The 27990-nt window shown below is 49.7% G+C and overlaps 1 protein-coding gene across 4 annotated transcripts; it reads left to right on the top strand.

The window, feature by feature from the left end:
* Nucleotides 1–240: 240 nt before the first annotated feature.
* WDR91 (WD repeat domain 91) lies at nt 241–27747 on the top strand. Of its 4 annotated transcripts, none has more exons than XM_004324664.3 (15): nt 241–396; nt 1754–1933; nt 2722–2929; nt 4683–4765; nt 5757–5887; nt 7000–7165; nt 15093–15248; nt 17139–17332; nt 17928–18078; nt 19575–19669; nt 19801–19969; nt 22243–22351; nt 23182–23294; nt 24563–24760; nt 27211–27747. In XM_004324664.3, the coding sequence occupies exons 1-15, from the start codon at nt 274–276 to the stop codon at nt 27373–27375; spliced, it is 2241 nt and encodes a 746-aa protein (XP_004324712.1). In that variant the 5' UTR covers nt 241–273; the 3' UTR covers nt 27376–27747. The 4 variants fall into 4 exon arrangements, with proteins under 4 accessions (XP_004324712.1, XP_019807873.1, XP_019807735.1 ...); XM_019952176.3 differs by lacking the exon at nt 241–396 and adding an exon at nt 446–631; XM_073809962.1 differs by lacking the exon at nt 241–396 and adding an exon at nt 668–684.
* The last annotated feature ends 243 nt before the right edge of the window (nt 27748–27990 follow it).

Genomic DNA, 27990 nt, shown 5'->3' with positions numbered 1-27990 from the left:
CCACTTTCAATAACTCAGATGACAAAGCCGCTGCCAGCGCTGCCAGAAAACCCCGGCGGGCAGTGCTTCTTTCATTCGCTCTTGGAGCTGGGTGATGGTGTCGCGGGGCGGGGCCGGGGCGGGTCCACAGACGCGCGGCGAGCGGTGCGTGCGGGCTGGTAGGCCGGCCGCGGCGTGACGTGATCGGCGACCGCGCCTGGCCCCGCCCCGCAGGCCTAGGCCCCGCCCCTCCCTCCCTGGTCCGTCGCGGTCCCTCACGGCGCTGGCGCAGAGATGGCGGAGGCAGTGGAGCGCACAGACGAGCTGGTCCGCGAGTACTTGCTCTTCCGCGGCTTCACGCACACGCTGCGGCAGCTGGACGCCGAGATCAAGGCGGACAAGGAGAAGGGGTTCCGGGTGAGGGGCCGGCGGGTGCGGCGCGGGCAGAGGCGGCCCCGAGGGAGCCCGGAGCTGGCTCTCCCCCAGCACTGCCTTCCGGGGCGGGAGCGGCGCTGTCACCGCGCCAGGGGGACCGTCGACATCAGCGCGTGCGACAGTCGCTTGACAGATGCGGAACTGAGGCCCTGAGAGAGGACGTGACTTGCCTGAAGTTACCCAGCGAGTTAGGAGCATCGCCGAGGCTGGAGCTCAGGTGCCCTGACTCCTGGTCCGGGGCTCCCTTCTCCACCCCCAGCCTCTCAGCAGGTGCTGGCCAGTCATTGGTCAGGATGGCGATGAGGTTTTAGGAGCTAACGTGGGGTAGATGTTTGGGGTTTTGGCAGCAGAAGTATTCTGAAGTTGGCTTCCAGTGGCATTGGGAACAAAGGGGTCTGCAGCCCAACATGTTAGCTGGGTTCAAGTATCTGTTTGAAACGGCTTTATCAGTGACTCATTGGCAGTTTTGCTCCACTATTGAGGAAGACCTTGTGCATTTGAAAACATACTTCCCCTGCTCAGACATGATTTTCTGTTGAGAAGTTCTTGGAATTTATATGTGTGTGATTTGTGTGTATATTTGCTGGCTTCAGTTGGTGTTGGCAGGTGAATTGAGAGAGGCAGTGAGCTAGCAGCAAGAACACTGGAGGGGAGTTAGGAGACCTGAGTTCTTGTCTTGCCGAAGTTAGTGGCTACTTGGTGGTGGCAAAAGAAATCATTTCAGCTGTCCGAGCCTCAGTGTTCCTGATCTATAAAATGGGTGTGTTGGAATGGTATCAATATTCAAAAGCCTTTCCTTCTTGTGTACTCTGGTATGATTGCTCCTCACAAGGAGGTGACTCCTTTGGCTGACACTCTGAGCAACTGCCAGGACTTTGGTAGTGCTTTGAGGACTTGAAGGAGACAGTATATCTCACCATGAGCCTTGGAATCCTGGAATGGAGGAGTTAGGAGGAGGGGCGTGGAGATTGTCTCACTCTGTCTTTTTTTGCTTAGGAACTGAGACCAGAGAGTTGAAGTGACATTGCCAAGGTGGCTGAGTAAGTCAGAGGCAGATCCAGGCCCTGGACCCAGATCTCCTCCTTCCTGGGCCAGGGTGCTTTGACACCTGCAATTTCCATGCTTGGTAGAGGGTCAAAACACATACTTACATCAGGAAAAAACCTAAAAGCTATTACATCACTGTGTTTTGAAAGTTTTATAGATTGCTAACTTAAAGAAAAAAAAATTTAACATCCAGAAGCCACAGCAAGAGGAAAAAGCTGTATTAACTCTGGAACGAGGAGAGAATTCCCTTCCGTCCTTCAATGCCTTCTCCATCTCATCTTTCTCTCATCAGGTGGACAAGATTGTGGACCAGCTGCAGCAGTTAATGCAGGTGTATGACTTGGCTGCCCTTCGGGATTATTGGAACTACCTGGAACGTCGGCTCTTCAGCCGTTTGGAGGATATGTATAGACCCACCATCAACAAGCTGAAAACCAGCCTGTTCCGCTTTTATCTCGTCTACACAATCCAGGTGCTTTTGGTTTAGGGATTTCTTGCTGGAGAGAGTTCTTTGATCCAGAGATAGATTTTCTTTTAACGCCTAGGGACAGCTGTCTCTGTTACTCCTGGGAGAGGGTGAAACAGTCACAGTGCAAATTATTTTTGACTGTTTTCCTACTTTTTTTCTCCTCATCTGTAGATGATTGGACTTGTCTTCCTCATTCCTATTTCCCCTCTTGTTTTAAGCACGTAAGCCTGGGTGGAGTTTTGAAGAATATAAGTAGCTGGGTTAAAGTTTGAGTAATAAAGATTATGGCTGACCTGGGGGAGTAAATCACTTAGATTATTTGAAAATCAACTAGGAATTAATTTTTAGGATGGTATTTATCATCAGGACTTTATTTTATTTTACTTATTAATTTTTTGAAGATTTTTTTGATGTGGACCATTTTTAAAGTCTTTATTGAGTTTGTTACAATATTGCTTCTGTTTTATGTTTTGGTTTTTTGGCCCCAAGGCATGTGGGATCTTTGCTCCCTGACCAGGGATGGAACCCGCACCCCCTGCATTGGAAGGCGAAATCTTATCCACTGGACGGCCAGGGAGGTCCCTCAGGACTTTAGTTTAAACCAGCTTCTTTGAAGTTACAAGGAACTTGAGTGTGATGATTCTTTTGATTTTATAGAGTTTATAGATCATGTTTGGCCACTTACCCAGCAGGCCAATATTCAGAGGCTGTCTGCTGTGCGGTGGTGAAGAATCTTACCTCTGGACTTCTGTCTCTTCCCCTTCCTTGCTACCTCCTCTGTGTCTTGGCAGACAAACAGAAGTGACAAGGCTCAGGAGTTCTTTGCAAAGCAGGCCACGGAGCTCCAGAACCAGGCCGAGTGGAAGGATTGGTTTGTCCTGCCCTTCCTGCCATCCCCAGACACCAACCCCATCTTTGCTACCTACTTTTCTCGCCAGTGGGCCGATACCTTCATCGTGTCCCTGCACAACTTCCTGAGCGTCCTGTTTCAGTGCATGCATATCCTCTCAGCTGCTCGGGGCTGGGGGCCCAGGCTACTCTTAATGCAATCGTTTCTTCTACAAAATGCCCGAGGATCACTGTCATGTGTCACGTGAGGGGGCTGGACAGATTGTGGTTATTTTGATCAGTAGGCCGGAGATCGTAGGTCGGGAATTGTAATCATTATTACAGTTGTTCAGCAGCTCTGCTGCTGAATAGTGGACATGTGTGGGTGGGGACTGTACTAGCAGTGGGGAGATAGGAGCCCTCAAATAGGGCCTCTCTCAGCAAAGGCAGGGGTCAGTGCAGAGCTGCTTTGCAGCGAAACCAGCCAACCCTGGGAGCACCCTTTGTGCATGCCCTGTGCCCCCCAGGATTCACCTGTCTTTGCTGGGATTAGGTAGCAGGTGAGAACACTTCTAGGGCTGGAACTTCCTCCCTGTGTCAGTGCCTGGGTCACTGTCTTTATAATGACCTTAGGATCCCTTGACTTGTCAGAGGACAGAGCAGCTTTAAGAATATAGGTGGATATTTAAGAGAGAGAGGATGTGAATAATTTGCAGCCGACCGTATTTACCATTTTGTCGTGGAAAGCCCAGGACATCGTCCTCGCTCACTCTTGCTCTCTAGCAGGAATTCCACGGGAGGAGAAGGGAGTCTGGCTTGAATGGGGCTGTCTGGTGAGTCACTGCTAAACTGGACGTGGGGAGGCCCATCCACCATCTCCTTTTGGCTCTGGGAGGAACGTCTTCTGGTGGGGGTAGGAAGGGAGTGTTTCCTTTTGTGCTGTGGTGAGTGTGAATTACGCCCTTGCCAGGTTGGCCTTTTCTCTCCCCCTGCTGCTGCCCTTCATCCCCAGGGCTTTCAAACAAAACTAACAGGGCGCCCAGCCCAGAGGTGGTTACAGCTTGACCCCATGGGCCCTCTAGGGAAGTTTGCTTCCCCGGTACTGAGGCCCTGCCTGCTCTGTGCTCCTCTGGACTGAAGCTGTTTGAGGTGGTCAGGCAAGACTGACACCGTGACCTAGAATGTGGGTGCTCATAGGGTGGCAGTCTGCAGAAAGCTTGCTTCTCAGTCTGAACCTCTGCCAGAGAGGCTCATCCTGTGGAGGGGAAAGGCGAGTGGCCAGCCCTTCTGCCCAGCTGGTGGAGCAGCGGACGGTGTGCCCGCAGAGCCACTGGCTGCTGGGCTGGCTTTTTGCTCCGTGTCACTAAAGCTTAGGCTGGCTGTGAAGCCCGCAGGATACTAGCCCTCTACTGCTGGTATTTGGGAGAAAACGTCTGATTTGGATTTATGTCCTCTCTGTGGGCTAGCCAGGCGGGTTGTCATGTGTCCGTGAGTCTCTCTGAAGGAAGTCAGGCCAGGCCCGGTGTCAAGGGAGAGACTATTCATGAAGCTGTGAAGAGCCCACAGCACAGAGTTTTTACTCTGTGTCATGTTCAGGGGTGTTGGTGTGGTGTCAAGAGTTTGGGAAGGGCTTTTAATCGTTTTGCAGGCAGGCTTATTCTTTCTTTTTTTTTGTATTGAATTGTTTTATCTTATTGCAGAGTTTGTGATAGAATATATTTTTTGATTTGAATTTTATTTTTATTTTTTGATTTGAATTATTTTAATCGGCTATTTTTCCCAGCTTTGTTGGAGGATAATTGACAATTAAGAATTGTATATATTTTAGGTATAAAACTTGATGGTTCGGGGTACGTACACATGGTGACATAATCACCCCAGTCAAGTTGATTAAGAGGCAGGTTTATTCTTTAACTTGGTGCACCGGTTCCCGTGATCCTGAACTTCGATGCAGAGTGCCAGCGGACCAACCAGGTTCAGGAAGAAAATGAAGTTCTGCGCCAGAAGGTTTGTTGCGAACAATGCTTGCTCCTTGGGAAGTACTTCTGCTTTTCATGTGTAAAATTAGGTCGTAGCCATGGAGGGCTGATTTCAGTAGAGGAAAGCACTGATCTCAGATGAAAGTGAGTCACCAGAAAGGCAGTATTGGGGATTTGGGGGCCATGTGACAAGTCTTTGAAAACCAGAGGTGAGGTTCATGTTGTAAGTCACGTAGTGCGAACAACACAGTAACAGGAGTGAACTTTTAAGAGGAAAAAGACTCTAGGCATTGATGTCACCTTACATCTAACCTGCTTTCATACGTCTGCTTCCCACCCCTAGTCCTTTTCCACCTGTCCCCACATCTGTATTGTTTACAGCCCAGAAATGATTTAATTGTTCTCAGCTAAGCTAAACTAGGTTTCTCTAGTTTGGTAAAATGATAGCTCCAGGGGACCCACATTTGCCTTTACATTTTGCCTGAGGGGCATTTCTCTAACCTTGAGATTGACACATCTTCAGAAAAGGGAGGATTTTTTAGAAAAAGGAAGGTTACAAGCTGTTTAGGTTTGGGGGTTTAAGATTCTTGGGTTTGGGTGTGTGTGTATAATTTTCTTTCAGGCAAAAGGTCAAAATTGCTGACCTTCATTTAAAATTTCTTTTTTCCATTTGAGTTCCAAAGTCTGATTTTGTAGATTCCAAAGAGCAAAGCAGGATTGGGTGGAACTATTTTTCTCACTGAATTCAGGAAGAAGCGAGTCAAATGATAAAAAGAAAAAAAAAAAAAGTGGGTTTTTTATATCTAACAGTTTTTAGTTTTCTCACCTCCCTGTAGTCAAGTACCAGCAGCCTCACCCATTTTTCCAGTCAGCAGAGAGTGAGAGAGGCACTCCGAGGTTGAGGGCGAGCGGCCTTTGAGCCAGTGTGGTTGGGTTTTGGATGTGACGTGAGTCTAATCTTCCTCAGGGGAGGGAAGGCTGGTTGAGATCCCCATCTTACTCGTCCCACCTCTACGCAGCTGTTTGCACTGCAAGCTGAAATCCACCGACTGAAGAAAGAGGAGCAACAGCCAGAAGAGGAAGAGGCCTTAGTCCAGCACAGACTGCCTTCTTATGTCTCCAACATGGACCGCCTGGGGGACTCGGAACTGTGAGTGTGTGCTGCGCCCACTCCGCGCCTCTGTCCCCTGTGCTCTCCCCTCCTCCCGGCGATGACGTGGAATTGCCAGGAGCCTCCCCGGTGCTCACTGTTCTTGTCTGAGCTTTCTGAGTAAGGTCCCCTGGTCCTCTAGTTGTCCCCTACCTCCCAGCCTCTAGGCCTGCTCTTCCAGGGGCCTGCACAGCCAGACGTGTGCAGCCTGGGTTAATAATCACAGCCGCTTTCGTGAAGCCCTGGGAAGTTTCTGTGCCCTGAAAGGAGCGCCTCTTGGATGACACGATTGCCAACCACAGGTTGGATACATTTCTCCGTAGAAGCATGCTCTTGTCTCAGGGTTTGGAAAGGTAGGCAGGTTGGAAGAGAGGTATTTGAGCAACCTTAAAAAACAGCTAGTTACAGCCGAACACCCAGGCAATGAGAATAATAGCAGTTGAAGAGACGTAGGCACCACAGGTCACAGAATTAGCGATTGGTGAGTCAGGATGCAAACCCAGGCAGTCAGATTCCAAACCTGCATGTGGCCAAGTACTGCAGCAGATGAAACTGCTCTAGTTTCTGAGCTAGCGCCCTCCGATGGAAATAAAGTGCAAGCCAAAAATCTAACTTAAAAATTTTTAGTAGCTATGTTAAAAAAAGGAAAAACAAGCTAATTTTAATGATATATTTTAATGATATATTTTATTTAGCCCAACTTTCCCAAAATATTGTATTCATAAACAAAGTATTCATGAGATATTTAACACTCTTTTTCATGCTCAGTCTTGAATCCCAGCGTGGATTTTACGCCTCCAGCACAATCTCCATTTGGACTGAAGACGTTTCAGGTGCTCAGTGCCACATGTGACCAGTGGCTGTTAGCGCTGCTCTGAGCTTTACCACGGCCCTCAAAGGAGAGCCGCAGCCTTCACCATTGTGCCAGTTAGGCTGCTGGCTCCCTTCGTACGAGAACAGCACCAAGCATCACGCCGCCTTAAGGCCCAGGCGTGCGAACCTGGCCAAGGCCCTGGTCACTGGCAGCGTCCATAGCCTGGGAGGTCTGTGCTCTGGGTTCTCCCAGGTTCCCCCTCCAGCGCTGTGACCTTGTGCTGTGTCTGCTTGTCCAGAGCCATGGTGTGCAGCCAGAGGAACGCTTCCCTCTCCCAGTCGCCTCGTGTGGGCTTCCTGTCCTCGCTGCTGCCTCAGAGTAAGAAGAGCCCCTCAAGGTTGTTGCCTGCCCAGGCCCCCCCTCAGGCTCAGAGCTCGGCCAAGAAGGAGTCCTTTGGCGGCCAGGTTAGTGCAAGTCCTGCCTTTCTAACTCTCGCCAGGAGGCCTCCGACATCCCACTCGTCAGGTGGAGACTTGTCCACCCTCCCTTAGGACCTGCAGGTGGAGGGTGGATGGTGACAAGAGGAAGTATGCTCTGAAGGGCCCCTTCCCGTTTCTCGTAAATGTCCTCTAACTCATGAGCGCTTATGACTGTGATTTGTTGACTCAAGTGTGAATTCAAGCAATTCTGGACTTTTAGATTTTTGGTGATATAAAGTAGCATGTCGATAAAGACTAAATTAAAGTTACTTCTAAATCCAGTGTAGTATTTCTTTTACAAGTTGTTATTTCCTGATTCTACAAAGCAGTTTTGCTATTTTTCACTTTTATAGAAGCTTGCAAGAGAATTTCTTCTATGCCAGCATATGTCCAAAATTGAGGAGTTTTCCGAGCAGAGATGGTCAGAATTCATTGCTTTCAGAAGTGCTGGCCAGAGTGAAACTTCAACAGACCCATAGTTATGCCTTATTGCTCGGGTAGGGACCGTTTCCCTTTTAATATATTTTTATTAGTCGCAGATACAGTAAGTTGTCATCATCTCTGCCTTCCTCTCCTGCCACCCTTGGCTTGAGGACAGGTGTAAGTGATGCAGCAGCGTGGGGCCGCCTGGGGAGAAAGGGTTCCGCCCCGAGGCTGCCATCGGGTCGTCGGGGCTTTTAGCACAGCACCTGGGTTTAGTACTGTTGTTGAAGTGCAGACATTGAGCAGGACACCAGGGAAGAAAGAGCATGGGCTTTGGAGTCAGGCAACTGTACCTTGTTTATCATCCTTGCTCAGATTGCTTAAACTCATCCCACTTCACTTGGGATGATGAGAACAGCATTCACTCCCTAGGGGTAGAGTTATTTGAGCTGATATGAGAGCCCTTGGTATATGCAGTGCCTGGCAGGTTATAAGCACGTGATACATTTTAGTTGTAGTTGTTGTAGCTGGGAAGGTATTGGCCTCCTGGGTACCTAAGTCAGTTCTGAGACCTAAAGTGGCAGCAATGCAAAATGACTGCAACCTTAGCATCGGGGGGGGGGGTGGGTCTGGGGCATCAAAAATCAGTCATGGTTATTCTACAACTGTTTTTTTCAAGTTCAAACCTTAAAATTAGAACTGCAGTTTTGTAGAATATGGTTGAGTAAGTTTTACGGTTTGCTTTGCAAATCGCTTTCACTGTGCAAGATTTTATAAGTGTAATAGATGACGTATGGAATGCTACGTCCCTTAAAATGTGCATGAAATGATGAAATTCAATTTCATTAACTTAAAAGAAAATATGGAGACGGGGTCTTTGGGCTTAAGCCTGTGGCCTTATGTTTACGTGTTCAGGTGCTAAGGTGTCCTATGGTGAGGGTGAAATGGGATTGGAAATTTTTTGTATGGCTCTTGTTCAGGAGACAAAGGTAAGAATGTGTAATTTGCAGAAAACATGCCTTCCTTTACCTCTGAAATATATTCAAACAAAGCTTGGATCACCGTGTGGCATGTTAACAGAGCAGAGGCAGCCTTTCCATTCCCTGAATGGAGTTGATAAATGTCTGCAATCTGAAAAATCCAGTGGTTGGGTCACTTGTTTGTTTACTGATATATTTGACTCAGCAGTGATGTTTCAGTTCTAAAGATAACTAGTATATTTGAGGTTCAAGAAAAATCACAGAATTTTAGAGTTGGAGAAAGCTTAAAGGTCACCTGCCCCACCCTCCTATTGAGAGAGGGCACGTCCTGTGACTGATTGCCTCCTGTGCTGGGGAGGTCACTGCTTGTACATGTGGGATGTTTGCCTGTTTGAAAGTTGTTAGTTGAAACCTCTATGATTTTTACTCACTGATCTTAGCTTTGCCTTCGAGCTATGAGAATAAGGCTTCTGGTTAGGACAACCCTTCCTGTCCTTTCCAGACTAAGTACTATGTTCATTCCTTCCTTTCTGCCCAACTGTTTACCCATGTGGCATGATTTCTAGACCCCTCACCATTCTGGTTCTTTTCTTCTAGGGGGGACATTCTAAGTTTTAAATTCCTCTCTACAATCGATGGCCAAATTTGAGTTTACAACTCAAGATGCTCTCTTACCAATACCAAATGCAGTTAGCTGTATGATCACTTCCTGTGATTTTAATGCTATACTGCTTTTAACGCAATAGAAAATGACATTGGTTTTTTAATCAGCCACGTGGCTTCGTTAGTGCATATTAAGCTCGTAGTCTTTTCCTCACTACTGCCATGCCAGAGCGCCTTCTTTCTTTTTTACTCTTAATAAGCAAAACAACATGAGTTGTGTTATTAAATTAGCAATACAGGGACTTCTCTGGTGGCGCAGTGGTTGAGAATCCGCCTGCCAATGCAGGGGACACGGGTTCGAGCCCTGGTCCGGGAAGATCCCACATGCCACGGAGCAGCTACACCCGTACACCACAACTACTGAGCCTGCGCTCTAGAGCTTTCGAGCCACAGCTACTGAGCCTGCGTGCCACAACTGCTGAAGCCTGCACTCCGCAACGAGAGAAGCCACTGCAATGAGAAGCACATGCACTGCAACAAAGAGTAGCCCCCGCCCACCGCAACTAAAGAAAGCCCGCGCGCAGCAACGAAGACCCAACACAGCCAAAAATAAATAAATAAAAAATAAATTTGGGCTTCCCTGGTGGCGCAGTGGTTGAGAGTCCACCTGCCGATGTAGGGGACATGGGTTCGTGCCCCGGTCCGGGAAGATCCCACATGCCGCGGAGCGGCTGGGCCCGTGAGCCATGGCCGCTGAGCCTGCGCATCCAGAGCCTGTGCTCCGCAGCGGGAGAGGCCACAACAGTGAGACGCCCACATACCGCAAAAAAAAAAAAAAAAAATTAAAAAAAAATTTATAAAAAAACATTAGCAATACATAAAATGAGAGGCTTTCCTATTTTAAATATTATTTATACATAGCATTGTAAGTTTCAATCACATCAGCATTTTACCCACTTGTAATCAGTCATTGTAACTGTTGTTGTTATCACTGAAAAGTTCATAAAATTATAGATGTAGAGTTATGGCGACACACTCTCTGTGCTTTCACTATGAATCCGGAGGCAAAATTTTAGAAACACATGGAAGTAGCTGTAAAACCACAATTCCTAAGCTCTTCTGGGATCTCTGTGACAGAAGCCCCTGTGGGCATCTCCTCAGCAGCCTCCCCCACTGCCGTTCTACCCCATCCTCCTCTCCAGTTATAATTCCACTCCTTCCATAACTACTCAGTCCGTTTGGGACTGTGAGGGGGAATTGTGGTTATTACAGAGATAACCTCTAATCGGCTGTAATGCAAAGAAAGCAAAGCGACCACAGACTTCTGTGTTTGTAACTCTTATTAGTATCAAACTACCTCATAGCTCCCGTGACATCAGCAGTAAGAATGCTGCCCTTGGGGCTGTTTCCATGGATCTTAGCAGGATGGGGAAAAGGGAGCCCTCTTCCCCGTCTTTCATTCTGTAATGTCTGTGTTACTAGGGCCTGTCTTCTGGGTGTCTTTATTTTGCTTCAGGTGAGCCTAAATTACTGGAACTTGTTCTCTGTTCCATTTGGACGACTGCCTGGTAAGCTCTATTCAGGCCACCAAAAATGAATTTAGATCCTTCCCTAGAGTGAGAAGCAAGAAGGTCAAATGATAAAACATAGGTTAAGATACCTCTCCTGAACTGTAGGAGACAGGTAGATTATGGTAGAATATGACAATATAATTTGGACTGTTGGAATGTTATCTGAATCCAGTAGTTAAGATTTTTATGAGGTTTGCTCTTCAAACAAAATAAAACTTTCAATTACCAGTTGTATCACAGTGAACATTTACTTAAGTTATATGCATGTGTAGCTAGACACAAGTTTACCTTAACTTACTTATTTAGGTGTTTGGTGGATGGCTGCATTCATCAGATTTTAGCGTGCTATTTTTTGTTGAAGTTTACCCTTCTTTCGTAAATAACTTAGATATAGTTTAAGGAGAAGCTCTCTCTAAGCAGGATCTGATAGGTCACACTTAGGTCTATAGCTCTTTTGGTATAAACTACCCTATCATTATAAAGACAGTTCTTCTTAATTTATTGCAGTGCCTTATGTTAATGCCTGTGTGAATTTTCATTTCGGAGTACCGTCCAGCCCCCAACCTAATGATAAACTGGACAACTTCCTTGCCATCTTGACTTGACAGGGTAGCATTGCTTTTGTTCTTCTTAATGTTGTAATGTATTTGCTGGGGAAGGGTTACAAGTGGCTAGAGAAATTTGTGTCAGCTAGAGAAATTTGAAGTCTATCCTAAGCCTCTCTGTTCCATCAGTTTGGGCCAATTGAATTGAGCACCCTTAAAACCACGTGTTGGAAGAGGAAAAAACACCACTTATCAGGTGTAGCAGGTGAGTAAGGAAAGACAGGTGTGCCACCAAGTGCCTGTGCCTGCTCTGCAGCCTTCCCAGCCTTTGGTTCCAAGGTGGGATACCCCTGTGGTCTGTGTACTTTCTTTGGGAATGCATGCAATATTAAATGGGTTCTTTTCCTTCTCACATATCCAGTTTAAAGATCTCTTGGTCAGGCTGATAAATCTGTCAAACCTGAATCATAGTTGTGCCAGGCTGTTCGAGACTTCCTTGCTTGCCAGGATCCCACTATTTCGGAAAACAGCCGTCAACCCTGGAAACTCCTCCTCCTCTCAGCACTATTTTTATAGCTAACTGTGGAGTTCCCATAGCCACCTTTGAAGTCCAGAAAACATGGCCTCTGCTGTCAGTTCTTCCTTTGTCTTGTCTATCAAAATGTTAGAGCTTTTGGAGACGTGTTTTGGAATTCTTCATTTCTAATTTTATTTGAGTCCTCTTTTTTTCTTGGTAAATCAAGCTAAAGTTTTGTCTATTTTGTTTAACTTTCAGAAAACCAGCCCTTAGTTTCATTGATCATTTCTATTGACTTTTTAGTCTATTTCATTGTTTTCCACTCTGATCATTATTATTTCCTTCCTTCTACTAACTTTGGGCTTCATGTATTCTTTTCCTAGTTCCTTGAGGTGTAAAGTTAGGTTGTTTACTTGAGGTCTTTCTTCTTAATGTAGGTGTTATTACAAACTTCCCTTTTAGAAGTGCTTTTGCAAAAGTTTTGGTATATTGTGTTTCCATTCTTACTTGTCTCAAGATATTTTTTGATTTCTCTTTTGATTTCTTCTTTGACCAATTGGTTGTTCAGGAGCATGTTGTTCAGTCTCCACATATTTAAGAATTTTTTAGTTTTCTTCTTGTAATTGATTTCTAGTTTCATCCATTGTGATGCTTGCTATGATTTCAGTCTCCTTAAATTTATTAGGACTTGTTTTGTGGCCTAACATATGATCTATCCTGGAGAATGTTCCATGTGTGCTTGAGGATGGAATGTTCTGTAAATGTCTATTAAGTCCATCTGGTCTAAAGTGCAGTTTTAAATCCAGTGTGTCCCTAGTGATTTTCTGTCTGGGTGATCTATCCACTGGTGAAAGTAGGGTATTGAAGTTCTCTACTATTATTTTCTACTGCCTATTTCTCCCTTCAGGTCAGTTAATATTTGCTTTATATATTGAGGTGCTCTGATGTCAGGTACATAAATATTTACAAATGTTATATCTTTTTTTTTTTTTTTTTGCGGTATGCGGGCCTCTCACTGTTGTGCCTCTCCCGTTGTGGAGCACAGGCTCTGGATGCGCAGGCTCAGCGGCCATGGCTCACAGGCCCAGCCACTCCATGGCACGTGGGATCTTTCTGGACTGGGGCATGAACCCGTGTCCCCTGCATCAGCAGGTGGACCCTCAACCACTGCGCCACCAGGGAAGCCCGACAAATGTTATATCCTTTCGTTGGAGTGACCCCTTTATCATTATGTAATGGCCTTCTTTGTCTCTTATTACAGTCTTTGGCTTAAAGTCTATTTTGTCTGATATAAGTATAGCCTCCCCTGTGGAATTCTTTAGTCTGAGCAGTTTGCCCTCTGGATCAGTAGATATAGGGAGGAATTAATAGATTTGTGTAATGAAGGTTGGCATCCTTGGATCTCCTCCTAGGGAGTCAACCACCCCCGATCCCACTACCCACCCCGGGACCGTGTGAGGGACCATGGTTACCTCAGGACCACCTCTTACTTTTGGGAAGGTAACAGGAGTCATCTTCCACTTTCTAAAACTGTGGGACCTATTCAGTGTTTCATGGACCATGGGATACTTCTTAAGAATGGCTGGAAGCACTGAGAGAAGGGCCTTACCTTGGTTGTTATTTTGCTCCAGGATTATGACATTTCTTCTTATCTTTTCTCTTCAGTGTCACTTTCTTCCATGTGCTCCCGTCATGGTTTTTCTTTCTTCAGGTTTCTCAGAGTTTGGGGCCACTGTCAGATCTGGATGTAAATTCCGGTTCTGTCAAGTTCTCCCTGTGTTAAACGAGTAACTTAACCTCTCTAAACCTCTGCTCCCCATGTTAAAATGATGCCTCATCTTTAAGGGAGTGTTTGTAAGGTTCTTAGCATGGCACCTTACATATGGTAAATGCTCAATGAGTAGTATATATTGATGTTATTATTGTTGTTGGTTTTCTTCTTAGGTTTTTTAAAAAAAATCTTAACTAAGATCTTTACTTTTCCCAAAATAAGTCAGAATTCAGAGAATCAAATACTCTTTCTAGAGAAAACATCTGTTACAAGCACAAGTAGATACCAATGGAGGTCGCCTCGTCAGAAAACCAAAAATAACCAATCCTGTGTAGGTCAGCCACAGTTAGGCTCCAGGTAAACTAATAGCCTTTAAAATTTCCTTTCTTAACTGTTCACATGACTCCGGGGTCCCAAGGAACATACGTTAATCATTTTAAGTTGTTTAGTGTTCACATAAAAAATAACCAGTAGAAGAACTAGAAGCCCACAAATAGACTTTGGTTCAGTTTATTCTCTTTACTTAGGACTTGTGTACAAATGATTTGTGAGGAGGTTGGTCTCAAACCATAGCGGCTGTTTGCATCTTATCCCTTTGCTAAGAGTGTAAAAAAAAAAAAAAAAAAAGATGTGTGTTGGGGGGGTAGGAGTGTGACCATCACAACTTGTGGGAATAAGGGTGGAACAAAAGGAACCAGCCAGATAATTTGGAAAGGTGATGAGGTGGCAGCTCCTTTTTAAAAAGCTCTAGATTAGGAATCTTCAGTCTCTATAGGAGTGGGAATTACTGAGTTCATTTGCTGTAACCTTGGTTGACTTTATCTCACTTGCTATGAAAAGGAGCCAGAAGATGCCAGTTTCTCTCTTGTCCAATTTATCTTGCTCAAAAGGCCTTGAGTTTCCAACAATTTCTATTAAGACTTTCTGGTTGCCTAGTAATCATTTCCAAATACCTCAATATTTGTTAACATTGGCTGGTTTAGTCATGCACTTGGCCCAAAACAAGAGGGTGCTGTGTTCCTTTTTCCCTCCAGAGGGGTGATTTTATTTTGTATAATTTTTTTTGCTGTATTGCCCAAACATATAATTGCTTGTAAATCTTTGTAACACCCAGCGTAGGGCCTGATCTGCCTCATAATTGTCACTTAGTAAGTGCTAAGCTAAATAAAGTTAACAGTTGCAGTTAGATCAAGGGGATATATATGTATTACCTCCAGGTGATAGGTGTGGCAGGTGGATAAGTGCTAGGGACCTGTCCTCTTAGGATGGGGGAGTGGGGAACAGAAAGGAGGAGGTCCAGCCTGCTTATGTTTTGCCCTTGACTTTGCTCATGGGCTGACATAGTAACATTTTAACTACCTCTCAGCATGGCCAGGGAGGAACCTTACCCAGGAGTAAGAGGAGAGTCCACTCCTTGGCCCCTGCTCCCTTCCTGGCCCAGGTGTCATGGCCTGGGCCCAGGTAGGAAGAGACTTTTCACAGCCTGGTGTCTCGTCCTCCAGAGCACCAAGGGTAGGGAGCCAGCATGTGCACCCAAGGACGGGAAGAGCCTCTTCAGCGGGCTGGCCACTGGGGAGTCCAGCTGGTCACAGCACCGCCAGCGGCGCCTGCAGGACCATGGCAAGGAACGGAAGGAGCTCTTCTCCATGACTCTGCAGGTATGGCTTGGCCTTGGCGTCTCACGACCGCCTGCAGGGACACCACGTGGCCACATGGTGGAGGGCCATGGAAAATGGGGGGGGGCTTGTAGGGCCTGCTCTTACCTCTCTTGATTTCTTCTGCTGTGTAGAGTGTGGTTTTGCCTAACTGGGTTTAATTGCTTGCACTTTGGTTGTTTTGTTCCAAAACCACCTGGCTCTCCAGTGATCCCTCTTCCCGATGGAGTGTTTCCCTAAACAGGGGCCATAAAATGCTGGCCTCTGAAAAGGTTCCCAGAAGGTGAGCTCTGTGAATAATTGGTTTTGGACCCCTTGCATGCTCTGTCCTTCCCTTAGGTTAACTGTGCGTGTTAGCATGTCACGGGCGCTCAGAGTCGGTGGGAGAGAGACCTGTTTCCCTTGGTTTAACCCAGCATCTCCCAGACTTGCTCAATCACAGGATCACTTTCTCCTGCACTCCCTGCTGGAGCCGCTGCCCTGAGAGCCACGTGTCCACGCAGCGTCGTGCTGCGGCCCAGGGCCCTTGCCGCGCGAGCTCAGGGACTCCTCTCACTAGTGGATGTGGGTTGGGGTCTGCTCTTCCTGGTGGTATAAGCTGCTTCTGTTTCGGTCAAATACTCTGGATTGAAGGCAAAAGGGATTTACTGCCTAAGTCACCTTGTTGACCATTTATCTCCTAATTGAGACTACTTGCCTGTTTTAAAGGCATTTTTTGGCGTTAGCAGCCCTGTGCTGGTTCTGGTTCGATAGCGTAGACCCTTACGGCTCGGATCTCAAATCCTTCTGTGCTGTAGGATTAGAGGCGCACCCGAGCTCAGCCACTCCCGTAAGTTACCTCTCTGAGCTTGGAGGTCTCTGTTTCTCTGTTTATTCTATTCTACTTTATTCTATTCTATTCTATTCCATTCTATTCCATTCTATCCCATCCCATCCCATCCCATCCCATCCCACCCCATCCCATTCCATCCCATCCCATTCCATTCCATTCCATTCCATTTCATTCCGTTTTTGCTGTAGAACTGCTCTTTCTGGGACCCCAAGGAGTGCTTAGAGGAGCCTCAGGAACCATGCGGGTGGTAGAGAGTGCCCTGGCTGGTGCCCCCTGGCCTGGGTTACGTCTGGGTGAGCAGATAGTAATCGTGATGGCCAACACTTGCTGTCCCAGGGAGGCAGAGACGGGCGGCTGCCGCCCTCCCGGGTGGCAGGGTGTGTGGGGCGCCATTTGGTGCCCCGCCTGGCTCTGGCTCTGCTGCTGTGCTCAGGCCTATCTCTGTGCCTGGCCCGTCGCCCCAGTCTCTCAGTACCCCTCTCCCAGGAGGAGGTGCTGGTTGACATGGCAGCGCACTGGCAAGGGGCCATGCTTGCCTCTGGCTGACCCGGCTTCACATCAGCATCCTACCCCGGGCCAGCTCTTGATCTTAGGCAAGTTATTTAACTTCTGCTTTCAGTCTTACTTTCCAGAGCTGTAAAGTGGGGTTAATAGTAGGATCAGAAATGTTTGGGTGGAGCATTAAATGAGGCAATCAATCATACTCACGTAGTGCCTGGAATGCAGTAGGCACTCACTCACTCACTGATTCTTGTTATCATTGGCCTGGTCTGTCAAGGTGGTGCGTGTCCCGAGTCTCGTCAGCTGTGGCCGGGAGCCTGTGGCCCACACTCCCTCCACAGGGCCTGTGAGAGGAGCAGGGCCTCTAGGAAGGGGCCGCCAGCAGAGCAGGCTCTTGTAGTTCAGAGCTCTTTCTTTTAGACCCTGAGACCACCAGGATCCTCCCCCGAGGGCTGTGGCCTGCGTCCCAGACATCTCGCAGTGTGTCCCCAGACGTGGGGAATGGCTGGGCCCGGTGCAGACCCCTCACAGCTGACTTGTGCCCCCTTTGCTTGGTGCAGTGTGCAGAGAAGAAGCCCGAAGCTGGTGGCCCGGAGGCAGAGCCCTGCCCGGAGCTCCACGTGGAGGTGCTGGAGACCCTGGCGCGGGCTCCTGCCGCAGGCCCTGAGGGTGGGGGGGTCCGGCCTGAGCAGCCGTTCATCGTGCTGGGGCAGGAGGAGTACGCAGAGCACCACTCCTCCATCATGCACTGCAGGTGGGTGTCGGGCCGGCCGGCCGGGGCCAGGGCCCTCTGGGGGAAAGGCTGATGGCGTGGGGTTTGGGCTCCCCGGGAAGCCTCGGTTTTCAGGCTGTGCGTGTGAAGGTGTGGCAAGCAGGATGATGAGAGGTAACAGAGATGCGGAGGGTGGGATGGCCCGGAGGGACCGTGGTCACCCCTGAACTGTCAGAGGAGGGCTGGACAGCTGCCAGTGGGGTCCTGCCGAGAGCTGCCGTTGGCTGGGTCAGCCTCTTCGCTCCTGATCCTGGGGTATAACGCCCAGAGGGTAGGTGATCCCTTGCTCTGATGGACGTGATGGGCTCTGGAGCCGTGATGCCGGAGGCTCTCCGTCTCTAGAGACCACACGCGTGCCGAGGGCGGGGCTCAGCACATAATATTGAATAAATGCTTCGTAAGTAGTTCTCAGACAGATGAACGAATGAAGATTTCTAGAAGTAGTTCACGCCCGTCCTTGGAGTGTGGGCATTTGACTCTCATCAGGAGAGTCAGAAAAGCAATCCTCTGGGTGCGCTGAAGAGGACGGCGGACTAAGGCAAGGGTGCTAACAGCGTCCCCCTTTCTCTCATCTTAGAGTGGACTGCTCGGGGAGGAGGGTCGCCAGCTTAGACGTAGATGGGGTCATCAAAGTGTGGTCCTTCAACCCCATCATGCAGACCAAGGCATCCTCCATTTCCAAGTCGCCACTGCTCTCTTTAGAGTGGGCCACCAAACGGGACAGGCTGGTGAGTGGTCTTACTTGTTGCTGGACCTGTGGTCTAAGTGAAGAACTCTCTAGGGCTCTCCCCGGTGGCTCCAGCACCACAGGCCTGGTGGGGGTCTCCAAGATGACCCCCTCCCTTCTCTCTCTCACTGGGAAGGCAGGGACCACACATCCAGGACTGTCCCAGCAGGCTCCTATCTGGAGGTTACTGGATTAACAGGAATTGGAATTAGGCTGCAGTGGGACCCTGTCCGATGGCAGAGGCCTTCTTCCTGCGTGGGGTGGTCTGGCTTGCTTTTCGTCTTCCTGCAGAGAGACCGGCTCCCTGCCTGTTCTCCCCCACTAGTTCCTGCCATCCCTGCACATTTCTGACAGCGCACCACGAGCGTTCTCAGCTGCGCCCCCTCCTGCTGAGACCCCTCCCTGGCCAGGCCGGAGGGGGTGTGTCCTATCCTGGGGTTTCCACAGTGGTGTTAGCATATTTGACATAGCATTTGTAGTTAAGGAGATAAAGTTGATTGATAGTGTTTTTTTTTTTTTTTTTTCCACCGTATTCCATTTTGGAGGGGATCATACTCAGCAGCCCAAGGAGCAGACCTTGTTTTTTTATTTTTTTATTTTTATTATTATTATTTTTTGTGGTACGTGGGCCTCTCCCTGCTGTGGCCTCTCCCGTTGCGGAGCACAGGCTCCGGACGCGCAGGCTCAGCGGCCATGGCTCACGGGCCCAGCCGCTCCGCGGCATGTGGGATCTTCCCAGACCGGGGCATGAACCCGCGTCCCCTGCATCGGCAGATGGACTCTCAACCACTGCGCCACCAGGGAAGCCCAGACCTTGTTTTTAAATAATTTTTGACAACTGCAGGAATTATCCTTATGGCACTAGGATCTCGGGGCTCTCCCTGTACGAGTGTCAGTTTGCTAGGTGAATGCTGAGGCCATATTCCAGGGAATATTCCTGGGGGACACCCTCAGATCTGCTTCTGTTGCTTTCTTCTGGTGGTCCTCGTTATTGTCTTTGAAGTTTTCACCAAATAAATCACAGGGATAGCCTCTGTTTTTTTCTGGAGGCCTTTGTAGGCCCAGAGCCAGAGCTGTCCCCAGGATACACAAATGGGGCTGTTACCCAGCCCAGTGACCAGCTGGGGCCACTGCCCAGGGAAGTGGTGGTGATCCGGAGCCAGAGGGCAGGACTGGGACAGCTGGGATTTAAACTGGAAGTGGGGGGGTGGGCAGAGGGTCTCATTTCCAGCTCTACCTGAGGTAGCAATAGAGCTTCTATTCCACACATTCCTTTTGGGGTTTTGCTTCTGTTCAAGGTCACCTGTGACGTCTTTAAGTTTTAAATGAGGTTCTTTGTAGCCGGGTTTTTCCCCTGAACTAGCTGGAGAAGTGGAGGCAGGCCTCACCCCACAGCCTGGCCCACTGCACAGGGGTGGGCCTGGCTCCCCAGTGGGCCTCCCTGAGCGGGCCTGACCCAGAGCTGTCCTTTGCATCTCCCGCCCTTTCTCCTTCCAGCTCCTGCTGGGCAGTGGTGTGGGGACGGTGCGCCTCTATGACACAGAAGCCAAGAAGAACCTCTGTGAAATCAGCATCAACGATGATATGCCCAGGTGCGCTGGAGGCCGCTCCCTCAACTGCTGTGCTCGGCGGGCCTACCTTGGCCTTGGCCGAGCCCCCGAGCCCCGCTCCTCCTCCCTCTGTGGACAGGCGGAGCACTGACCCGGCCCCACGTGTGTTGCAGGATTCTGTCTCTCGCGTGTAGCCCCAGCGGGGCCTCTTTCGTCTGTTCAGCTGCAGCTCCGAGCCTTGCTGCCCAGGTGGACTTGTCCGCACCAGACATCGGCAGCAAGGGCACTAACCAGGTTCCTGGCAAGCTGCTGCTGTGGGACACGAAAACCATGAAGCAGCAGGTGCGGGCCTGCCCCGTGGTCTCCCTGGGGTTGGTCACACTCCCGGGCAGGCACACAGCCTGTGCTGCCCTCTGTTTCTGAGGTCTCTTCCCTCTTTGCTTTGGGCTTGTCAAGATTTTGATTTGTGAGGAGGTTTCAACATTTAAGTGTTGAAAAATAGTAATACTCCAGTGGGGCAGATTGCCAGCAACTGAAGTCGTTCAGCATCATGCCACAAATTTAGGATTCACACACAGCCTCTTATCGGGCCCTTTTGGCTTATTTAAAATCTTTTAATTTAATTTCTTTTAATATTTAAAGTTTTTTTTTTTTTTTTTTTTTTTTTGCGGTACGCGGGCCTCTGACTGTTGTGGCCTCTCCCGTTGCGGAGCACAGGCTCCGGACGCGCAGGCTCAGCGGCCATGGCTCACGGGCCCAGCCGCTCCGCGGCATGTGGGATCTTCCCGGATCGGGGCACGAACCCGTGTCCCCTGCATCGGCAGGCAGACTCTCAACCACTGCGCCACCAGGGAAGCCCCAAGTTTTTTTTTTCTTTTATTGGAGCAGTTTAGGCTCACAGTAGAATTGAGAGGAAGTTTCAGAGATCCCCCATAGACCCCCTGCCCACACACGCACAGCCTCTCCTGCTGTCAGCATCCCCCACCAGAGGGGCACATTTGTTATAGCTGATGCACCTACACTGACCATCATAATCACCCAAAGTCCATGGTTATGTCAGGGTTCAGTCTTAGTGGTGTACGTGCTAAGGGTTGGGACAGATGTGTAATGACACGTAGCCACCATCACAGTGTCACAGAGGGTATTTCCACTGCCCTGAAATCGCCCTGTGCTCCATGTAGTCTCCGCTGCCCCCAGCCCCTGGCAGCCGTGGATCTTTACACTGTCTCCATAGTTTTGCTTTTTCCAGAATATATGGTTGGAGTCAGACAGCCTTTTCACATTGGCCTCTTTCACTTACTATTAAGCATTCAAGTGGTTTATTTTTCAGGACACAACTAGAGTCCCCTTCTGACTGCCTCTTAACTTACAACTGCATAAAAATTGCAGCAGCAGCTAGAAGCAGTGAGGACACATGCGTATTCTTAAGAAATGACAGTTTTGAGAAAGCTTGCTCACGGGGCCTGTGACTCACCTTCCCCAGCAGCAGAGGATGCCTTCCCACCCAGAACAGTAGCAGATGCTTACAGCTATGACCCTGAATCCCGAGAGCTTCAGTGCTTTTTACACTCACCTGTTTAAAAGGCAGTGGTGTTTCTTGGGAGAATCAGTTGCGGTCAGGCCCTTACCTGCAGCAGCGTGTTTCCTGCTGGTACCGGACACTTGAAGTGTCCCTGTCTTGTTGGTGGCTGGGTCCCGAGTGTTCCGTTTGTGCCTCTCTGCGCCTTCCTGTTCCCAGTTGGAAGCCTCGCAGGTCTCTCCAGCCAGTCAGGGCCACCCTGCCACGTCAGTTCTTGCTCTGTAGCTCCCTCGTCCTGGCAGATGCGTCCCACTGAGAAACCAGGTGTCTTTCTGGAGCCAGCCTTCTCCCTCACCCTGAAGTCAGTCCAGGAGCAGACATTGTCAGTTCCACCTCCAAAACCTGTTTCCAGTCTGAACACTCCTCTCCATTTCGGGGACATGCCCACTAGCACCCCTCAGCTGGACAGCTGCTGGACAGCGCCCCCCATGGCGCCCGCCTGCCACACTGCGCCTGGGGGATGGGCAGACACGGAGGCAGGTCCTGCCCCTTCCCGCTCCTCTGGGTTTCCCATCCACACCCCCTGGAATGTGCCTGGCCTGGCCCTCCCTGCTGCTCCAGCCTCCTGGTGCCTCCTGTCCTCCTCATCCTGCAGCCACACGCCCTCTCTGCATGCTGTCCCCTCTCGAGAGTGTTCCTACCCCACTCCATCCGGCTGACATCTGTCCTCCAGCATCTTGTAGATGCTCCCCTTTATACCCACCCAGTCTGGTTAGGTCCTTTTTAATCTTGTTAGTTTGTGCTAAGAACTTGTCATGATTTGTAATTTTATGTTCACTTGTTATTTTTCAACTTTTCGTTAAATATTGAATACATAGAAGAAAATATTGAAATCATAGGTGTATGGAATAATGAGAAGAACCGTGAAATGAGCACCTACCTACCATCACGGTTTAAAAGTGGGACATTACCGACACTTTTTATGCCCTGGTGTGCCCTTCCTCAATCTTGGTCTCCTTCCCCCTTTCAAACAGAACCTGTCTTGAAATTTGGTTTATCACCGTACATTTTAAAATTTAGTTTGTCCTTTTTCTAGCTCCAGTTCTCCCTGGATCCGGAGCCCATTGCCATCAACTGCACAGCCTTCAATCACAATGGGAACCTGTTGGTCACGGGGGCAGCTGATGGTGTCATTCGGCTGTTCGGTAGGCAAGCGTGCTCGCGGCCATCCTGGTCCCCTCCTCAAATGCCCCAGGGAAGAGAGTTGGATTTTTGCCAGCTGGACTAGAGGCTATTGCAAAACCCCAGTTCAAGATGCTTGTAATAGAACTTAACTTTGGTCAGAGTCTGCTGTTTTCAGGACCCCCTAATTACCTTGCACGTGGTCCGTGTCCGTGGACACGGGGAGGCGGCGTGGAGCTTAGCAGTCCTCCAGTCCTGAGCTTTTGGATCTGAGTCCTCGTGGCCCGAGTGAGATCCAAGAGGATACGAGAGAGTAATGCCGTCCTGTCCTCTTGGTGTGACCACCTCATTGTCCCCGTGAGAGCAGTAGAACGGTGTGCGTCAGAGTCATTGGCGTGCTGTTTAAAGCTCCTCTCGCCAGGCCTGTTCCAGGAGACCAGAGTCAGAGGGTCTGGGAAGGCCCTGGGGACTGTATCTTTAACCGATCTCCACGGCTCCCTGGTGGGAAGTTACAGCGCCCTCCCAGGAAGGACTTTCGTGTCCTCCTAGACTTACGGGCTCGCCAGATGAGCTCAGGCTCCACCCAGGGATTTCTGAACCTGACTTTTGATGCAGTGAAAGAAGCTTCCGTTTAAGATTGGTTAGCAGAAGACTAGGCACAGTGGAGGAGACAACTGGTAAAATGAAGCACCCAGTGCCCACTCTTCACCGGGGGTCAGCTCTGTGACTCCTGTCGGTCTGGGAGGCCCTCTGCCACCCATGGGGCAGAGGGAGGGTGGGAGGTACCTCCTGCTGTGGGCAGATGTCTCCCCAGGGCCTGGGCGGGAATCCTAGTGGCGTCTCATTGCCTCAGATATGCAGCAGCATGAGTGCGCTATGAGCTGGAAGGCCCACTGCGGGGAGGTCTGCTCTGTGGAGTTCAGCTACGATGAGAACACCGTGTACAGCATTGGCGAGGACGGGAAGGTAGGTGGGAATGGGATTTGGGTCAGGAAGCTCCCTTCCTTTGGCTTAGGCATCTGAGATTCTAGAGAGCACCAGAATAGCATGACGGGCTGGGTTCCAATCCCGACTGTACTTCTTACTATCTCTGTGACCTTGGGCCTCTGCCTCAGTTTTGTCATCTGTAAAACAGATGAAAATAGTAACCAGTCTCACAGGGTCTTTGTGAGGTTTAAATGAGTTCAGTGGGAGTTGACTGTTCTTATGAAAGGGGAAGACCTACATCCTTCCTCCTGGTTGTAGCAAAAAGGACTCATCTCACTGACCCACCTGACTCGGTGGGCTCCCAGGGGTGCAAGGATGTACTTCAGTGAGCTTGGTCATCGGGTGGTCACAGCATGGATATGTAGGGCTTGCCAGGGCTGGGGGCTGCAGACAGTTTCGCCCAAACAGAGTCAAGAAATGTAAAAAGGAAGCTGGGGAAAAAAGTAAAAATCAGTGCCCCCGTTAGATTCTCCCTGGAAAGATTCATTAGGATCCTTGGAAAGGGAGCTGGGGCAGGCAGAGCAGGGAGAAAAACGAGCTTTTCACGTGTGCCCTCCTGTACCTTTTGGATTGTATACCATCCACTTGTATTATCCAGTGAAGACAGTAATTACAAAATGAATTCTTCTTTTGAAAACTATGAGAGGGGATTTTTAAATCAAAGCCCTACTTCCTATTTATTTGAGTAGGATTCTCGGTTAAGCGGTGGCCACACCCAGGTAGCCTGTCCCTTGGGTGGGCTAAAGGGCTGTTTGCGCTACAAAACGTGAAGCTCAGCTTATCCCTCATTGCTCATGTTGCATTGATTGCACTGCTGAGAAACTGGAAGTGTATTTGGAACTTGTCCTATTTTTAAGAAAAATCTAGCTGGGTTCTAACCCTGATAGTAATATTAATAATGACAACAACAACAACAGTAATAATAACAATCACTGGAGCGTTGCCCTTGCTTGAGAGATGGGAATCCAGGCGAAGGCTGTTGCCTGCCTCTTCCCTTTCCTGGAGTCAGGCCAGAGAGAAAGTTCAGGCTTTGACATGAAGTGGCTGACTCTTTCTAGATTTTCTTCCCTTAAGAAAATGCTTAAATTGTGTTGGGAAGAGTCGGGACTGGGTGGTCATCTCACTACCTTTCCCGGGGCCTGTGGACCCACCTCCTCTTTCCTGGGGCCTGTCCTCTCTCCTCCCCCCGGACCTGGGCTCTGTTGCCGGCCCACTGAGAGTGCCGAGCTTGTGCTTTGCGGTTGCAGTTCATCCAGTGGAACATCCACAAGAGCGGCCTGAAGGTGTCCGAGTACGGCCTCCCCACTGATGCCACGGGCCCCTTCGTGCTGTCGGGTTACAGCGGCTACAAGCAGGTCCAGGTCCCCCGGGGCCGACTCTTCGCTTTTGACTCGGAGGGGAATTACATGCTGACGTGCTCTGCCACAGGGGGCGTCATCTACAAGGTACCTGGCGGGTGGTGGCAGGGAGGTTCCTCCTCGGAGGTCTGGGCCCGGCTGAGTTCGAGCCTCTGTCCCTGTCTCTGTCCCAATCTCTGTCCCTCCCCGATGGCCGTGGAGAAGCCTTTGACCCGGGATGGACAGCGCCTGGGCCCCCCGGCTGCAGGCCAGCTCGAGGGAGCAGGCGGGAGTGGGCATGAGTGTGGCATGTCCATCCTCTCTGCTCGCCCGTCACTGTCCTTGGACGAGACTCTGTCCCTTTTCTGCCTCCCTCCTTGGGAATAATACCAACTATAGAAACCTCAAGAGCTAGGGAGAAGGGCTGTAGGTTGGTTTGGGGGGACATACCCCAAACAGGAGGGTGCCTAGGTGGTCTGTTCCAGGTACTCTAATCTGGTGTAGGTTTATTGTTTATGGGAGGTCCTGTGGGTCAAGGACGTTATAATCCATGGCTGGGACAGAAATCCGGGGGGTGTGATTTGTCACACGGGATGTAAGCTGTCCACTCAGTTTATCTGCTTATTTTAATTCTCATGTCACAGCCTCTCTGGTTCATGTACTTTTTTTTGGATGTATGATTGAATGAAATTATAAACCTCTCCTATTTTACTAGCACTACCAAATAGACTAGGGATGAGGATTTGTGTCGTGGCCTAAGCACATGGTCTGGTTCCGCGTTGCCACGTGGATTCAGTTCTGAGCCTCGGTGTTAGCTCTCTGCCTGGCGGTGTTTCGTCTGCAGGTAGAGTCATGGAGTGGGATGCTCTTTCTCTGGGGCTCCCCGAGCTCGCCTCGCATGGCTCACAGCCGGCGGGCAGCCGGTGCTCTGGACGGCAGCTGCCTGCGGGCGTGTCCTTGGCCCTGGGCAGTGCACACAGGAGACGGAGAGTGTGGCCCCGCTCTCCTGGGGCTCACGCTCAAGTTAGAGCGAGCACCAACAGTGACCACAGTACAGAGCTGAGGGCCCCCAGGGGAGGAAGCCGGGTGGGGGCCGAGTCCTCAGGGAGGACTGGGCAGGGGGGCTGTCTGTGGATTTGAGGCCTTTGGAGGAGGAGGGGTTGGGAGGATGTGGAGGAAGGTGGGCTTTGGGGCTCCACAGGGCAGAGGGGAGCAAGGGCAAACGGTGGGGCGAGGGGGAAGGGGGCTGCTGAAGTGGCAAGTAACGAGGCTTCTGGACTGTTGACCTTGAGTGTGGCACCAGGAGGCCTGGGTTTACTGTCGCCCAGGCTCCTCTTTTCCGCAGATGGTGATGATGTGGGTGGCTCTTGACCGCTCCTTAAAAATTAGTTCCACACTTTATTTTTACTTATTTATTTAAATATATACATTTAAAAATCTTTTAAAAGTTTTATTGAGGTACAGTTGGCAAAAATTGTATATATTTAAGGGGTACAGTGTGATGGTTTCATATAAAGCCCCATAATTTCTTGTAATTGCTATCGGGAGGTATTGTAAAACGTTTTCTGTTCACAAGCCTCATTTTATTTTATTATTTAGATTTAGTTGAGTTTCAGGTGGGCTCTCCTTTGCTCTCTGTATGATTGTGTGTGTATGTGTGTATATTATTTTATTTTTGATCGTGCAGGCTTTATCATTTGTCCTGATCAGTTCATATGGTTTGCAGTCAGACTTTCTCTATAACCAATTAACGGGTTGAAAGATTTTCCTCTGTCATTTAAAAAATGTCAAAAATGGGGTCTAATTACTTAAGGAATATAATGACCTTCAGGTCCCATTTTTACAATCTATAAATAATTCATGATTGTTAAAGATGTTTTCTCTGTGAAGGCTGAATACTTCCTCTTTCTTGCTCATGGATGTTACATGTAGCTGGATTGACAGTCTGCTCCTGGTTTCCCTTCCTTATTACCTTCTGACCCCTCACACCTGTGCACATGAGTCCCGGACAGCAGGTGCTGGCGGCACAGAGGAGAGCCGTGTTTGTGCCCTGACCCAGGGCCTCCGGTGCCAGCACTGCTCTCTGGGTGTGTGCCGGCCGCACGGCAGGGAATCACCAAGACCCTGCCCTCCTGCCCTCCTGCCCTCCTGCCGCTGGTGTTCCCTGGGGGAAGCAAATGTAAAACAGAGAGGCAGATACATGATATGAAGCTGGGAGCGGCAGATGGTGCTGGAAGAGAACACCAGGCACAAGCAGGAGACATGGCTCACAGCAGGTTAAAGGTGGCAGGGAAAATTGTGTCTTTCAGAGCATATTAGGGACTTATTTCCTACTTCAGCTGAAGGAGTAACTGTAGTCGGGAAAGTGAAGATATTTCCTGGTCCAAGCAACGAACCTGAGACTTTCTGGAAAGGGGGACCTGTGTGCCTGGGCATGTTCTCAGCTTGGGGTGGCAGCCCCCAGGCTCGAGGCAGCTTGGCCACCGAAAGTGGATAAAGTGGATGTGTTTGTGAGCAGTGCCTGATGATGCAACCTCATCTCTCCTGTCCCCTTGCAGCTGGGCGGGGAGGAGAAGGTTCTGGAGAGCTGTTTGAGCCTGGGTGGCCACCGCGCCCCTGTGGTCACCGTGGACTGGAGCACAGCTGTGGACTGCGGGACCTGCCTCACTGCCTCCATGGACGGCAAGATCAAGCTGACCACCCTCCTGGCCCATAAAGTCTGATGGGGCCCGCCCCAAGGGCCACCCACGGCAACAGTATTATCCTGGGAGGCAGGCAGAGATGGCTCAGGAAGACAGGGCGCTCCCCTTCCGGCTCCCTGCCAGGGTGGGGAGTCTTCAGGGAGAGACTGCCCAGGGGGCTCGGGCACTGTCCAGCCGCCTGACGAGAACAGGAGCCACGTAGAACTGTGGCACGTGTTCCCCAGACATCGGCACGCTGGCCTCTGCCAGGAGCGGGCTCCAGACGGTGGGAGGAAAGCTCAGGAAGCAGGAGAAACATTGTGGTGGCTGCTCTGTTGGCCTAGAAGAGATTGAAAGTATTTTGTATATATTCGCTCAGTTTTCTTTTTTTAAAAAAGAATGTTATTGTGGTCACCTGGTGTCTCTTTTTGGAACGTACGCGTGCAGCAGAGCATCTCCCTTCACCCTTTGCCCTGGCGATGGTCACTGTGAGCTTCGGCCCCGCGCCCCAGCTCTTACCTCACCAGCCATGGGGCTGACCTTTATTGGAGGTTTGCTTGTTGCTTTGCCACGGATGTAGGACGTCCTCTCTCTACTGCTCCGTTGGCTAACCAAGGTTTGTGCCGTTCCCGTTTCTTTGGGCTCATGTCAAGGAGG

This window comes from Tursiops truncatus, chromosome 9, assembly GCF_011762595.2.
Source record: "Tursiops truncatus isolate mTurTru1 chromosome 9, mTurTru1.mat.Y, whole genome shotgun sequence".
Classification (NCBI taxonomy): domain Eukaryota; kingdom Metazoa; phylum Chordata; class Mammalia; order Artiodactyla; family Delphinidae; genus Tursiops; species Tursiops truncatus.
Note: the sequence above shows the minus strand (reverse complement) of the source record. Positions and strands in the feature narration are given on the sequence as shown.

Bases quoted from the DNA above. Each gene is read 5' to 3' on its own strand.
- WDR91 (XM_004324664.3), top strand. From the start codon at position 274: ATGGCGGAGGCAGTGGAGCGCACAGACGAGCTGGTCCGCGAGTACTTG. The intron at 397-1,753 runs GTGAGGGGCCGG...TTCTCTCATCAG, and splicing joins ACAAGGAGAAGGGGTTCCGG to GTGGACAAGATTGTGGACCA. The intron at 4,766-5,756 runs GTTTGTTGCGAA...ACCTCTACGCAG, and splicing joins ATGAAGTTCTGCGCCAGAAG to CTGTTTGCACTGCAAGCTGA.